Genomic DNA, 15,333 nt, shown 5'->3' on the forward strand with positions numbered 1-15,333 from the left:
AGATGAAGCGAAGAAAGCAGTCGAGGCAATTGGTAAATTTTCATAACCTTAGTGACAAAGGCATCCATGAGCCCCTTCTTGTTGGAGGTGAGGGTGATGGAAACAAAGCAGAGAAACTGAAGAAGATGTTTTACAGTAGATATTATATATGTTAGAGCTCAGATCTATGCAGATCTAACATTAATTTCTAAGTCTACAACAGTTTTCAAAAGTCTATCTCAGTGTTTCAAATCTCAATTCTTCCTACAGTTTTTCCTGGGCCCATAGAAAGGTTTAAATAATCGAGAACGTTGAATATCAACACTAAACAGACTCACATGTTCAGACATAGAGCAACTGCAACCATAGTGGAGGCAAGAAGTCACATATTGCTTTTGCAGTCCAGGATAATTCTGGAATAGTGAGCAACTTTATCAGGTGAGTGCAGGATGAGATAAGGTGGTCCAACTAATTTCGCAATCCGTATTCTTGGGAACGAGCTGGGGAGAATTTACTGAGGGAGAGATTTTTTTCCCCAACTAGACTCGCCATTTGTCAGTCAGGCATTTCTCAAATATCCCATCATTCTAGTGGCTTGATAGACAAAGATATCAAAGCGCGCAACAAATATTTTGATAAAACAAAGAAATCTGAAGCAAAAACAAAAATTACTGGAAAAACTCAGCAGGTCTGGCAGTATGTGTGGAGAAAAAGCAGAGTTAAAGTTTCAGAACTTTTTGGGGTAGAAGTGACCTATTTAAGAAAGACAGATTGCACCTAAGTGGAAGGAAACTAATATATTGGTGGGGAGATTTGCTAGAGCTGCTCGGGAGAAGTTAAAACTAGTAGGGAGGAGGGGGGGGACCCAGGGAGTTAGTGAGAAAAGAGATCAGTCCGAGACTGGTGCAATTGGGTACAGGAGCAAATCAAACAGGCAGGAACAAAGCAGAGAACAAGATAGGATTGAAAAATTAAACTGCATTTATTTCAATGCCAGAGGCCTGACAGGTAAGACAGATGAACTCAGGACGTGGCTGGAAACAGGGGATTTGGACAACATAACAATTACAAAAATATGGCTAAGGGATGGACAAGTCTGGCAACGTAATGTCCCCAGATAAAGATGCGATAGGATGGATAGAAAGGGGGAGCAAGACAGGATGGGGAGTGGCATTTTTGATTAGGGATGACATTATGCCTGTACTTAGGGAGGATATACCTGGGAGTACATCCAGGAAAGTTAGTTGTGTGGAACTCAGAAATAAGAAAGGAATTATCACGTTATTGAGAATGTATTTTAACCACCTCAGCCCCCAATAGTCAGCGGGAAATTGAGAAACAAATTTGTAAGGACATCTCAGTTACCTGTAAGAATAATAGGATGGTAAAGGTAGGGGATTTTAACTTTCCAAACATAGGCTGGGACAGCTGTAGTGTTCAGGACTTGGATGGAGAGGAATTTAAGTGTGTTCAAGAAAATTTTCTGATTCAGAACGTATATGTACCTACCAGAAAAGGAGTAAAACTTGACCAACACTTGAGAAATAAGGCAGTGCAGGTGACTGAGGTGTTAGTGAGGGAGCACTTTGGGGCCAGTGACTATAATCCTATCAGTTCTAAAATACTGATGGAAAAGGATAGACTGGATCTAAAAGTTAAAGTTCTAAATGAAAGGAAGGCTAATTTTGATGGTATTAGGCAAAAGCTTTCAAAAGTTGATTGCAGCAGATATTAGCAGGAAAAGGGACAGCTGGAAAGTAGAAAGGAGGAAGCCTTCAAAAATGAGATAATGAGAATCCAAAGACAGTATGTTCCTATTAGGGTGAAGGGCAAGGTTGGTAGGTGGAGGGAATCCGTTTCCATCACTAACAGAATTATGGTCAATAGCCCCAAAGTGCTCCCCCACTGACACCTCCGTCAGCTACGTTGCCTTTTTCTCAAGAGTAGGTCAAGTGTTACACCTTTGGTCAAGAAAAAGGAGGCAGCATTTGTCATGTATAGTCAGCAGACATTGAGTTAATCCCTAGAACAGAAGTAAGCTTAACAGGGAAATCAAGAGGGCAAAAAGGGGCCATGAGATAGCTTTGGCAAATAAAGTTGAGGAGAATCCAAAGAGATTCTACAAATACATTAAGGACAAAAGAGTAACTTGGGAGAGGACAGGGTCCCTTAAAGATCAGCAAGGTCACCTATGTGTGAAACTGTAGGAGATGGATGAGATACTAAATAGAGTATTTTGCATCAGTGTTTACTATGTAGAAGGATATAGATGAAATAGAACATTGAGAAATAAATAGTGATATCTTGAAAAACATCCCTAATACAGAGGTGGTGGTGCCGGACATCTTAAAACGCATTAATATGGATAAATCCCCAGGACCTGATCAGGTGTACCCTAGAACTCTGTGGGGAGCTAGTGAAGAGATTGTTGAACCCCTTGCTGGGATATTTAAGTCATCGATAGCCACAAGTGAGGCATCGGAAGACTGAAGGTTGGCTAATGTGGTGCGACTGTTTAAGAAAGGTGGCAAGGAAAATCCAGGGAACTATAAAACGTTGAACCTGACATCAGTGGTGAGCAAATTGTTGGAGGGAATCCTGACGGACAGATTTACATGTATTTGGAAAGGCTAGAACTGATTAAGGATAGTCAACATGACTTGGTGTGTGGGAAATCGTGTCTCACTAACTTGATTGAGTTTTTTGAAGAAGTTACAAAGAGGGTTGTTGAAGGCAGAGCACTGGATGCGATCTATATGGACTCCAGCAAGGCATTTGACAAGGTTCTTCATGGTAGATCAGTTAGCAAGATTAGATCACATGGAATACAGGGAGAACTAGCCATGTGGCTACAGAATTGGCTCAAAGGTTTGAGACAGAGGGTAGTGGTGCAGTGTTGTTTTTCAGCCTAGAGGCCTGTGACCAGTGGTGTGCTACAGGAATGGGCGCTTGGTCCACGGCTTTTTGTCATTTATATAAATGATTTGGATGTGAACATAGCAGATATGGTCAGTAGTTTGCAGATGACACCAAAATTAGTCATGTAGTGGACAGCCAAGAAGGTTACCTTAGAGTTAGATAAGCCAATGGGTCAAAGAGCGACAGATGGAGTTTAATTTAGATAAATGTGAGGTACTGCATTTTGGAAAGGCAAATCAAGGCAGCACTTATACGCTTAATGGTAAGGTCCCAGCGAGTGTTGCTGAGCAAAGAGATCTTGGAGTGTAGGTCCATAGTTCCTTGAAAGTAGAGTCGCAGGTAGATAGGATAGTGAAGGCATTTGGTATGCTTGCCTTTATTGGTCAGTGCTCTGAGTATTAGAGATGGGAGGTCATATTGCAGCTGTACAGGACGTTAGTTAGGCCACTTTCGGAATACTACTTTTAATTCTGGTCTTGCTGCTACAGGAAAGATGTTGTGACACTTGGAAGGGTTCAGAAAATATTTACAAGGATGTTGCCAGGGTTGGAGGGTTTGAGCTACAGGGAAAGGCTGAATAGGCCTGGGCTATTTTCTCTGGAACACTGGAGGCTGAGGAGTGACTATATAGAAGTTTATAAAATCATGAGGGACATAGACAGGGTATATAGACAAGGTCTTTTTCCCAGGGTAAGAGAGTCCAAAATTAGACAGCATAGGTTTAAGGTGAGAGGGGAAAGGTTTAAAAAGGGACATAAGGGGCAACATTTTCATGCAGTGGGTGGTGTGTGTGTGGAATGAGCTCCCAGAGGAAGTGGCGGAGGCTGGTACAATTACAACATTTAAAAGGCATCTGGATGGGTATATGAGAGAGATCATGGGAACTGCAGATGCTGGAGAATCCAAGATAACAAAGTGTAGAGCTGGATGAACACAGCAGGCCAAGTAGCATCTCAGGAGCAGAAAAGCTGACATTTCAGGCCTAGACCCTTCTTCAGAAATGAAAATCTTGTCTCCACTGTAGTGTTCAGTTGTTCTGTGTATGATTTGCGTGTCCGTTTACTATTGGTGCTCAGCGTCCTTGATTGTGTAAAGGATTACTGGGCCTGTATCGTTTCTCTGCTTTTTCTTCACAGATATTGCCAGATCTGCTGAGTTTCTCCAGCGATTTATATTTTTGCATCAAATAATTTGGTTTGATAAGGTGGCCTTGAGTTCTGATATAAATTAAGTTTACTGTCTTACGAAAAAAGAGGGAATTTTTGATGCTGTTAGCTTGTGGGAAAGCTAAGCGACTACCATTCAGGAAACCAGCTACCCATCTTTGTTTGGCACTCACGACTATTGAAAGGCAGACTTGTAGATCACATTCCACTTCAAGACATTTTTTTTTCTGGTTGCTGTAATCAATGTAAATTCCGTCACTTGTCAGGTCTGAAACATATATGCGGTAGAAAAAGTAACTGTTTTGGAGTACAGCATAACTCTGTCTCCATCACACGAGCCTTCAATTACCAGTCACTTCTGGGGTATCTGATCAAAACTGAATTAGCAATTTGGAGCAACTATCGTTCACTTTGCCACTGGGTTCAGCAGTGAAGAATGAACAAAACATACTTCTGCGATTCTGGTCTATTACCTGAAGCTCCTGTAATGGTAAATATGTGCTCGCTTTTCTTGCTGGAGAACAAGTAAAAGAAAAGGAATAGCTCTGTACCTCATTTGCAAGTTGGCTCATGGACAGAACCCAGTCATAAATGCAGCAATATGCTGACCTTTGGCTGTAGCTCAAGGGAAGGTGGCTGCAAATAGCCCCTGGAATATGAGAAAATGAATGAAAATATGAAGCACCATTAGTGTTCCTGAAGAGATTTTTTTTTAAAAGTCTTGGAAATGCACCTATTGACAAATTAGGCTGGGAATATAAAACGACAATTTCCATACCTTATTTTGATTTATCATAATTGCACAATGTCTTTCCACGTATTGTGCTGTGGCGAAAGATGGGGTGGAGCACTGATTCCTTTCTGGTCCTAGTCGTCCACAGGACACAAGAACATTTACGTTTCACTAGGGTGATGATTTTGCTAATTTTATAGATCTCAGACATTATCCCATTTAGTTTTAGTAACCGGTCAGCTAGGTTTCTCAGGTCATTCAAAGAATAATAATGTAATTATGAATAAAACTTGAACAAACATGCATATACTATTTGTTTTCTAAAAAAAGGTTAAGACTTTGCAAAGATAGATGTAATTTATATTCATTACAAAATTAAAACAAAGCAAATATGGCTAACAGACAGACTGTGACCCACACTAAGTAGATCAAATAGCAAATGTGATCAAGTCAGATCCCACAGATTTCTCAGCAACCCACCACCTCCACCCACTACTGTTAGTGACACGGTGGGTTGACAAATTTCATTAAAATTTGACAAGAATCAAATTGCTCAATTTTCATGGCCTAGCCTTGGAACTCCCTCAAGAGCCATTCCACCATGTACTGCCTCGATAATTACTCATATTCTGGTAACTCACCTTTCTTTCCTTGGTCTGTGGACCCCTGGATTCTGGAAACTGCTCTCCAGCACTTACAGGCACAACTTCAGCTGCTCAAAAATTATGAGTCCCCTAGTATTGTGTCCCTATTTGTTTAAGCTCTGATCCTACTGCACTCACCAATTACTGCTCATGGCCTTTTAACTCTCAATTTTTAAAAAATTTTATGGAACCTATTTTTCTAATCAACCTGTTCAGAGATGTTACTACACACCTCTAGAGCAGGTGGGACTTGATCCCGGAGTCTCTTGATCCAGCGGTAGGGACACTACCATTGCATGACAAGGGCCTATTCTCTACTGTATTATTAGTGGTACATGGCTTCTTCTGAGACCTAACTCTAATACTCTAATGTTGCCTTCTGACCCCTAGAAACACTTGCTGAGCTCTGGCTGCACAGTGCTATTCCAGTGTTCTTGATTTCTCATTAAATCTCAGCAGCACAGAACCTGCCGTCTCAGCGATCCAGTTAAACAGCTCTTCCGTGCACCGAGTCTAATTCTGCCTCTTGTGTTTTCTAACTCCAATGAACTGTGACTCAAAAATTGCTCCATCATGATCCCTGAGCTACTTTGAGTGAACTACCAAAATTCTTGTAATATACGCCATCCTAGTGAGAACCAAAAGTAGTGATCAGCAGTGGAAGACAAATGTAGCAATCACTTGAATCTAGATGAACACAGCAGGCCAAGCAGCATGTTCATCCAGCTCCACACTTTGTTATCTCGTATTCTCCAACATCTGCAGTTCCCATTATCTCTCTCTAATCACTTGAAGCTGTCGGCTTTTTGAAGGTTACAATTCATAGATTTCTGATTCTCACACACATGATACAGAAATGGAGGTCATCAGATTTGATAACGATTTTAAGCATTATTGGATTTATTTCTCTAATTTGATCCTGTCCGCTCCTTAAGTTTCTCAGGATGCGAGTCATTCTCAGAAACCTGGTCTCAGTGGCATCTGTTGTGCACAATGCAACAAGACGATTGTTAGCAGATGTCCTAAGACAAAGGAGCAGAAATTAGGCCATTCAGCCCATCGAAACTGCTCCACCATTCAATCATGGCTGATAAGTTTCTTAGCCCCATTCTCCTGCTTTCTCCCCATAACCCTTGATCCCCTTGACAATCAAGAACATATCTATCTCAGTCCTAAACGTACTCGATGACCTGGGCTCCACAGCCTTCTGTGGCAGTGAATTCCATAGATTCATCACTCTCTGGCCGAAGAGGTTTCTCCTTATCTCCATTCTAAAAGGTCACTACCATTGTCCAATACATCAACATCGATCTCCCAGCAGTGGCATGAGGATAGTGATCATAAGCAGAAATCACAGGTAGCCTACTCTCCAGCAATTTAACCTTGTGGTGCTGAGGTCAATTTGTGTCCAATGTTGCAATACTTCAGTGGTTGTGGAAGGTGCAATTTAAACACAGGCTCATTTTTAATTCCATATGACATCAGAATATTACTACAAAATTATCACAGACCAGAAACTGAAAAGGAAAGCATACATATATATATACACTTCAATTAATATCAAGTAGTGCCTTACCACCTGAGCCACTTGATGAATTATGATACTGCTTTAAAATTGAATAAAATTGAGTGAACCAGGATTAAAGGAACCTAGAGACATGAAAAGCTACCAGAGTTCAGACTTCAGCTCACCTGTGGAGCAATGGAGTGATCAGCACTGAAGGTCTGGAATTTAAATGGGATGTAGACAGTCTCCTTTGGCCGTAGGTAGATCTGAGGAAACTGCACTCCTCCTTCAACATGGAACATGTCCTCTTCCAGTGGTGTCAGCGTTTTAGTGAGGTTCTTGAAGTGCTTCCATTCCCTGCTGTTCACAATGACACTGGAACAGATACAAACCAGAGACTCAACATTAACACCAAAGAAGGAAAAGCTTTGGTGTTAAGCTTATTGTTGCATAATACTCAGTAGAAAACAGAGCAAAAAAGAGCGATCTCAGGAGACTTGACCTATTGTTTGCTATTAACACTCACCATTAACACCAACTCTTCAACTATATCACTTCTCCACTCCCATCAGTACTACTGTTGCCTTTCCCATTTGTTCCACTTACTTCTCCTCTATCTCTTTCACTATAGCGTAAAAACAAACAATTTTCCAGCCCCTTCAAGGTCCAAAGAAGAGTCATATTAACTCTGTTTCTCTCCCCACATATGCTGCCAGACCAGCTGAGTTTTTCCAGTATTGCCTGTTATTATTTTAGTAAAGAAAGCATGTTGTATTTTCTTGTTGTCTTGAAGTTAGGTGCAACCCAGACTGATTGGATGAAAATCTTCATCCATGCCTGGCTTTAAGCATGCTTGATAAAACATGTCAAGCAGACTCAGTCCAGTTTTGTGGTGAACATGACCGTTCGCAATCAGCAACCCCAGTCTGAAAGGCTAAGCATAACGAACATTGGTGCAGTGGTGATGGTTTGGGGGGTGCATGTGATCTCCTGTAGTAGGAGCAGGCTCACACGAGTGAGGTACAGGCAAGAGCTTTTCGGTTTGTATCCGATGGTATTGGGCCCAACTTGTGTGTTTTGCCAAATCACATACTGATAGGAGACCTTCTTACAATTTATCACCAAGACCGAAAGACATTTCCACATGTAACAGAAAGGGAGAGAGAAAAATCACAAATCAATGTTATGGTTCCTAGGACAGGAGAGATTTTTGAAGAAGACTGAAGGTGGGCTATTTCTTTGTTTGTCCAATAACTGGAAAAAGATGGCTGACTAAAAAGTATAAAAGTGTCGGGGGGGGGGGGGGGGGGTGGTGGAATCCAGTAATTCTCTCCAGCATATTCAATACAGCGGGAAAATTCTAATCTTTGTTCAAGGGATACTGAGCTAATCTGTGATTTGCTCTTGGGAAATTCTCATAGCCCAGACATCACTTTTATTCATTTTTAAGCGTTTTCTCTGTCTGTTGCTTGGCCAGCTCAATCCTAATTCCAATTTTAGGCAAGAAGGGTGTATGGTAAAATCAAAGGCTATGGAGCCGAAAATCTGCTGAGGGTTAAAGGGAGCAAAAGGAAGGCTGGGAGGAGTCATAATCTTGGTGTCCATAATGTATTGCAGTCACAGATGGTAATGTTGTGTCAGTCTTCATCCATTTGAGTAACAAACAGTATACCTGAGTTCTGGATGTTCACATTCAATGGTTATTGTGTGTTGAACACTGTAGGGATTTTTCAGAGAAAACTCAAAAAATTCAGCATGTCCAAGTGTAGCATACAAGGTGTACTGTGTGGTGATGGCCTGGGATAACATCCTGCTGATACTTTCTGATTTAATCCGCTCCCGGTAGGCCTCGATGATCTGCAAGTCTCTCTCATGGTGGATTTGTTCCTCGCGTTTTGTCTGGAAAAAGAACACACTCATTATCAAGTGTGGGCATCTCTTCGGCAGACAGGTTGCAAATAGGTGAAAAATTCAGCTCAGACCATTCCTTGGTCTCAGGGTAACTTCCTCACCCAATCCATTTGAGGACCATAAATGCATTCACTAGTTGGCAACTCTGACTTGGTATTGACCAGAAAAAGGCCATTCACCTACTTTTTTGCTCGCAATAAGCTCGCAAATATTTATAATCAGTAAATATATTCTAAATAAGCAAACAAGGGAAGAGAAAGAGAGGAAGAAGAGGAGGAAAGAAAAATTGAAACTCTTTTAAAACTCATCATTTAAGCCAAGCTGGAACAAACAATTCCTGAGAGAGAAAATGACTGCCAAATTGAAAGAAAATGATTCACTTTCATGTTACTTTCAAAATGACTACAAACACATTAAAAGGCCATTACTCCTGAGAACAGCCACCTTGTTGAATCACTGTCATGCTATGGTTTGTGCACTGAACGTTCAGCCACAACACTTTAGTAAGAAATTCAACATTTTTGACTCAGTGACAATCATGAATATCAGTAATATTTCTAAGTCAAAATGATGAATGATTTGGAGGGAAATTTGGAGATGGTTGTGTTCCCACTGACCTGCTGCCCTTGCTTTTGCAGGTCGATGGTCATGGATTTGGAAAGTACTGAAAAATATACCTTGGCAAGTTGCAAGAACACACAACAGCCACAGTGTACTGGCAGTGGAGGCAGAATATTGACCCTTCATACTCGATGTTGTCAATCTTCTAGAGAGTTGTTTAGAGCTGTACACATCCAGGCAAGCGGAGAGTAATTGCTTTGTTCTGATAAACGTTCATGGACCTGAAACATTAACTTATATTCTCTCAGACAGCCATAGCTCTCAATCAAGCAGGAACTTGAGTGCAGATTAATGGATGTCTTGAATGGGAAGATTAGCTGAGAGGCCAGATCAGCTCCTACCTGATTGACAGCAATGGCTGTCTAATCTTTGCTATCAATTTCACACTTTTTATTAACACAAGATGAAGTGGTTTCAATCGCCTGCAGTTTCAGCTGTTCAAACTTCAAAGGGACTGGACGATTAAAGCTTTTAGTGCACTATATTAAAAAGGAGCTTCTTTAAGAGTGGAATTTTTTCAATAAATAACTATTTTTAAACAGTTTTGTTTCAATAAATTCTACAGTCACTATACGGTATATTGCTTCTATATGGCATTTAGTGGACATATGGGCATGGGAGATCAGAGGGATCATGGGATTGTTTGGGGGTGGGGGATTTTCGGGAGAGTAGAGAGTACGTGGGGGTGGGGAGACAGAGAGTGGTTGAGGAGGTATGAGGGCTGAAGGGCCACTTTTTATTCTAACTGACATCATGTTCCACAGCACCAAAGTAGATGTTTTAAATAGCTCAACCTGGAACTTTCTCCCAAAACAGGCTGGCTGACTGGAAATTTTCCTGACTCCCACAACCCCATTCAAGGCCAATTTTTACAGGATCTTTCTTGGAGTGTTACACTGTTTGGAGGGAGACCATAGAAATGTGTTCATTTTTGTAGGGGAGTTCCTAGGAGAGATGTCAATACTTGCAGTAAAGATTAAAATTCTGTCCTGTAGATAACACACTAGGGACAGGGAAATCTATCATTTGTGTGTAACTTATGTATTACCGGATCAGAGAGAAATATGTCAGTAAATACTTTTAAATCCATTACCACAATCTGTCAATTTGTGGCACATTTAAACTGTGCTGAACATCATGCAACTTCATCAAATTCCAAACATGACAATTGTCATTAATAACTGAGTATTTCAGGCAAGGGATCTACTGCTTTGAACAGTTGGGCCTGCTCACACTATTTAGAAATTGAATGAAAGGGCAGGAATCAGAGAAACAATAAACAATTTATACAGCATTCTGTTAATTCAATAATCCTAACTTCCTGGGTGAATGATGCGTTTGGACCAAAATACATACATTGGCCCATTAAAAGGAAACTAGGATGTTGCACGCATTGTGTGACAGACAGTTTATTGCAATCCAACATATGTTTCAAAGTGGAATCATACAGATAAAAAGAAACTGGTGGTAGTTTCCTTGATGTGCAAACTAAATGGGCCCTTAGTCATGTGACCCACATTCCCTGATGCGAGACTAATATCACATCAGTTATCTACTCAACTGCCTGGCCAAAGCAAAAAGAGAGGAGAAAATACTTAGTTTAACTCTCAGGGTGAGGACATTTTGGGGAGTGGCCATCGCGTTATACAAACAATAAGACAAGAATCTCTGACTGCACACACACACGAAATGTCCTGAGATTTTGCACCTTGTTCACAGCACAGCATCGGGAAATTACCTTTTGGATAAATACACATTTCAACAGTGAATCATATTACCCATTACTGGATGGCTATGTTATGACAGGTCAGTGGTCCCCAGTGGCATAATGACTGGCTGAGGAATCCAGAAGCCCAAGCTAATGCTTAGGGTACAGGAGTTCAGATCCCACCACAACAACTGCTGGAATTTAGATTAGATGAATTAAACCTGGGAATCGAGAGCTTGCCTCGGTAATGGTAACCATGAATCTATCATTTATCGTGACACATCTGTCTGGTTAATTGATGCCCTTCAGGGAGGGAAATCGGCTGTCCTTATCCAGGCTGACTTACACATGACCCAAGACCCACAGCAATGTGGTTGATTCTTAATTGCCCTCTAAAACAGTCTAGCAAGACACTAGCAAGGCCCCTTCTGCAGTACTGTGTCCAGTTCTGGGTAGTCCTATTATAGGAAGGATATTATGAAGTTGGAGAGGGTTCAGAACAGATTTACCAGGATATTGCTAGGAATGGAGGGTTTGAGTTTTGAGGAGAGGCTGAATAGGCTGGGACTTTTTTTCAATGAAGTGTAGGAAGTTGATGGGTGACTTTATAGGGGTTTATAAAGGGATATAGATATATAAGGGATATAGATAAGGTGAATGGCAGGTGTGTTTTCCCTAGGGTGGGGGATTTCAAGACTAGGGGGGCATATTTTTAAGGTGAGAGGTGAAATATTTAAAAAAGACATGGGGACAACTCCCCCCCGCCAACAGATAGTGGTTTGTGTGTGGAATGAATTTCCAGAGGAAGTGGTGGATGTGGGTACAGTTACAATGTTTAAAAGATATTTAGGCAAGTACATGAATAAGACATGTTCGGTAGGATGTGGGTCAAACATCGGCAGGTGGGACTACTTTAGCTTGAGATTATGGTCAGCATGGAATGGTTGGACCGAAGGGTCTGTTTCTGTGCAACAGTCAAACAATAATGGCCCAGCCAGTTATGACCAAATCCTGTTTCCTTTTAAGATGCACTTTCCATTCCTTCATTTGTGGAACTTAAATCTAAGCATTGTACCAAAATGTGGGTCTTTGATTTAAGATCGACACCGGATTCCAGCTGTCGAACAGACATCATCCTCTGCAGCTTCCTTTTCCGAACAATATCCGCATCACTATCCAGATCTTGATGTCCAAAACTGTCAATTCGTGCTCTGGAGAAAAGGACAGAAGCCAGCTCGCTATCCAAGTCTACCATTCGCTGTGCTCTATATGTGTTAAGAGCTGAAAAAGTAACAGAAGACAAACTGTAAGATAATTTACAGAGAACCCACAAGGTACAGAGGATTTTTTTTAAAAACACAAGCTGTTACCATCCATATTGGGCTGCCTGGTTGGGTGCTGAAAGATGATTCAAGAGGGAATTGTAATGTATTTGAAAAGGGGATATTTGCAACACCGGGGTGAGAGGGTGGATGGGAACCAGGGAATGAGATTAAGTGGACAGCTCTTTCAACACACAGGCACAATAGCCAAATTGTCACCATCCCTGCCGTAAGATTCTGAGGTGTGAGAATTATCAGAGCAAATTATGATAACCTCACTTCTTCAGGTTTCTAACACGCTGCAGCATAACTTTACCACTAAGATCAATGGGAATCCCAATGGCAAGCACAAGCAGGACTTCTGGTGACCGTCTGAAATTCCAGGAGACTGAGAAACTGGAGACCCGGCAATATCTGCTTCCCATCAGAGGTAGGGTGGGGCAGGAGAGAAAAATCATCCGTGCACCCAAGGAACACTGACAAGGTTTGATATCTCAGCAGCTGAGATGACGGACTCTCAAACTGTCCTATCAGACTTTACACTGTGGTACCATTTACAAAGGAGCACTTCCTAGTAACGCTTTTCATGGACCTGGCACTTCACATTATATTTTTCCTCTTCTGTCTTCTCATGGCTAGTGGCACATGAGGTAGGCAAAGCATATGCTTACTTCTGTTTTTATTGATAGATTTTCCCAGAACAGGTCTCGAGCCTGTTGCCAGAGGCTGTAGTGGGCCTGCACCACATCAAGCATAACAAGCCAAGAGACTCTTTCATTACTACCAGCTGCCACAGGCGTATCAGAAGGAGTAACAGGCTGATGATCAGCCCGCTTATCCACTTTATGAGCAGGCGACTAAATCCAAGAAGCTCTAGTTCAGGAGACGGGTACTCCCCGCTGCATCACCTTCCATAACTTTATGTTAAACTTACTGAAGTTGCTTCTCTGAAAATTTGGACATGTAAATTGTAAATATTCCCATTTCACAGTACACAAGTTTATACTTCACTGTTTTTAGCTACGTAAGAGGTGGTTGCAAATCTTAAGACAAATTTTCTTGCCTTGATCTAATTTTACCTAGTCATTTTGTTTCAAATTAAATACGCAGATATTGTAGAGTACACAATTAATGTTTCAACTCAAACTGAGAATGCTACTCATGAATTATTAGGAAAGTCCATTCAGATAATATAAATGTCAATCTTTGTAAAAGCATGCTGTTTTTTTCATTAATTCACTGAAGGGATGGAGAATTTATGCTGAGATAACACGGGAGATCAGACGAATGAAGTACTGAGACAGCATGCAGCAGCAATGAATAGAGCACAGGCAAATATCATCACTGCAATGGGAGCTGGTGTAAATTACAAATCATCATAGAATCCTTATGATGTGGAAACAGGCTCTTTGGCCCAGCAAGTCTACACCGACCTTCAGAGCATCCCATCCAGACCCATCCCCTTGTAATCCACCTAGCCTACACACCCCTGCACACTACGGGAATTCAGCATGACCAATCCACCTAACCTGTACATCTTTAGACTGTGGGAGGAAACTCACGCAGATACGGGGAAAACATGCTAACTCCACATGGACAGTCACCCAAGGCTGGAATCGAACCCACGTCCCTGGCACTGTGAGGCAGCAATGCTAACCACTGAGCCACCATGCTGCCCATGTGCTGCCTGGGCAAACACCTGGGTCAGTGAATAACTTGCCCTTTTAAGAATTTGCCTGATTTCTGTTCATGAAGAACACGGAAAGAGGAGAAAGAGCGAAGTGTTTCTGTGCGTTTGTATGTTTAAGAGGTTACATGTGACAGGGAGTGTGCTTTTATATATTGGGACAGCACTGTGGCTCAGTGGTTAGCACTGCTGCATCAATGCACCAGGGACCCGGGTTTGATTCCAACCTTGGCCAACTGTCTGTGTGGAATTTGTATGTTCTCCCCATGTCTGCGTGATTTGGTCTCTTCTCATGGGCCAAAGACATGTAGGTTAGGTGGATTGGTCATACTAAATTGTCTCATAGTGTCCAGGGATGTGCAGGTCAGGTGTGTTAGCCTAGAGAAATGTAAGGTTACAGAGAAAGGGTAGGTGGATGAGTCTAGGTGGGATGCTCTTTGGAGGGTTGGTGTGGGCTTGTTGGGCCAAATGGCCTGTTTCTGCACTGTAGGGATTGTATGAAATATATGAAAAAGTGATTGTATAAGAATGACTGCAAGAAAGCACAGTAAAATCTACAGCAACAAGGAGAGGGAGAATGAGCGAAACAGTGATGAACTACTAGCCGAGGCACTGTTTGTCGGTCAAGGGACCATGAAATAGTCACAACTCCTTTGAAGAAAGCTTAGGATTCTCTGACTGACACATTACACAATGAAACAAGTGAGGGCACCAATCTCACTTTTGTTTTGGGATCTGATTATGTATGAAAATGACTTTACATAAGCAGTCATCTCAAAACACGCTCAAGTGATTAACTCAATATGAAGCACTGTTACCATTTCTGAGGGATGAGGCCATGGGGGACGTGCTAGTTTGGGGCAACAGGTTTTCAAAGACAAACAGGATAAAACGTCCCCATGACTTTATCTTCCATTTAAAACATTTGATCACTGCCTGCAAGAAATAAGTGACAGCCACAACATTGACCACAAGGAATTGACTTTAGTATTTATTGTAATGGCCATAGGCAAAGGGACCAAATAGCAATACCACCCACTTTTGATTCAACTGGTAGGACATCAATGTGGAGGAGCTAGGTATCCCTTCTGAAAGAGATGCTACTGGTATTGCACTATTGGTACCATGAGCAAAAA

The 15,333-nt window shown here is 41.6% G+C and overlaps 1 protein-coding gene across 1 annotated transcript in view; it reads right to left on the reverse strand.

Annotated features, from left to right (window-relative positions):
- Positions 1-15,333, reverse strand: part of nphp4 (nephronophthisis 4) — a 396,691-nt gene that overhangs the window by 39,773 nt on the left and 341,585 nt on the right. Inside the window, 3 exon segments of the mRNA XM_059655664.1 lie at positions 7,134-7,323; positions 8,621-8,847; positions 12,264-12,469. Of these exon segments, the coding sequence (XP_059511647.1) occupies positions 7,134-7,323; positions 8,621-8,847; positions 12,264-12,469 (623 nt within the window).

The sequence above is a fragment of the Stegostoma tigrinum genome, chromosome 28 (genome assembly GCF_030684315.1).
Source record: "Stegostoma tigrinum isolate sSteTig4 chromosome 28, sSteTig4.hap1, whole genome shotgun sequence".
Lineage (NCBI taxonomy): Eukaryota > Metazoa > Chordata > Chondrichthyes > Orectolobiformes > Stegostomatidae > Stegostoma > Stegostoma tigrinum.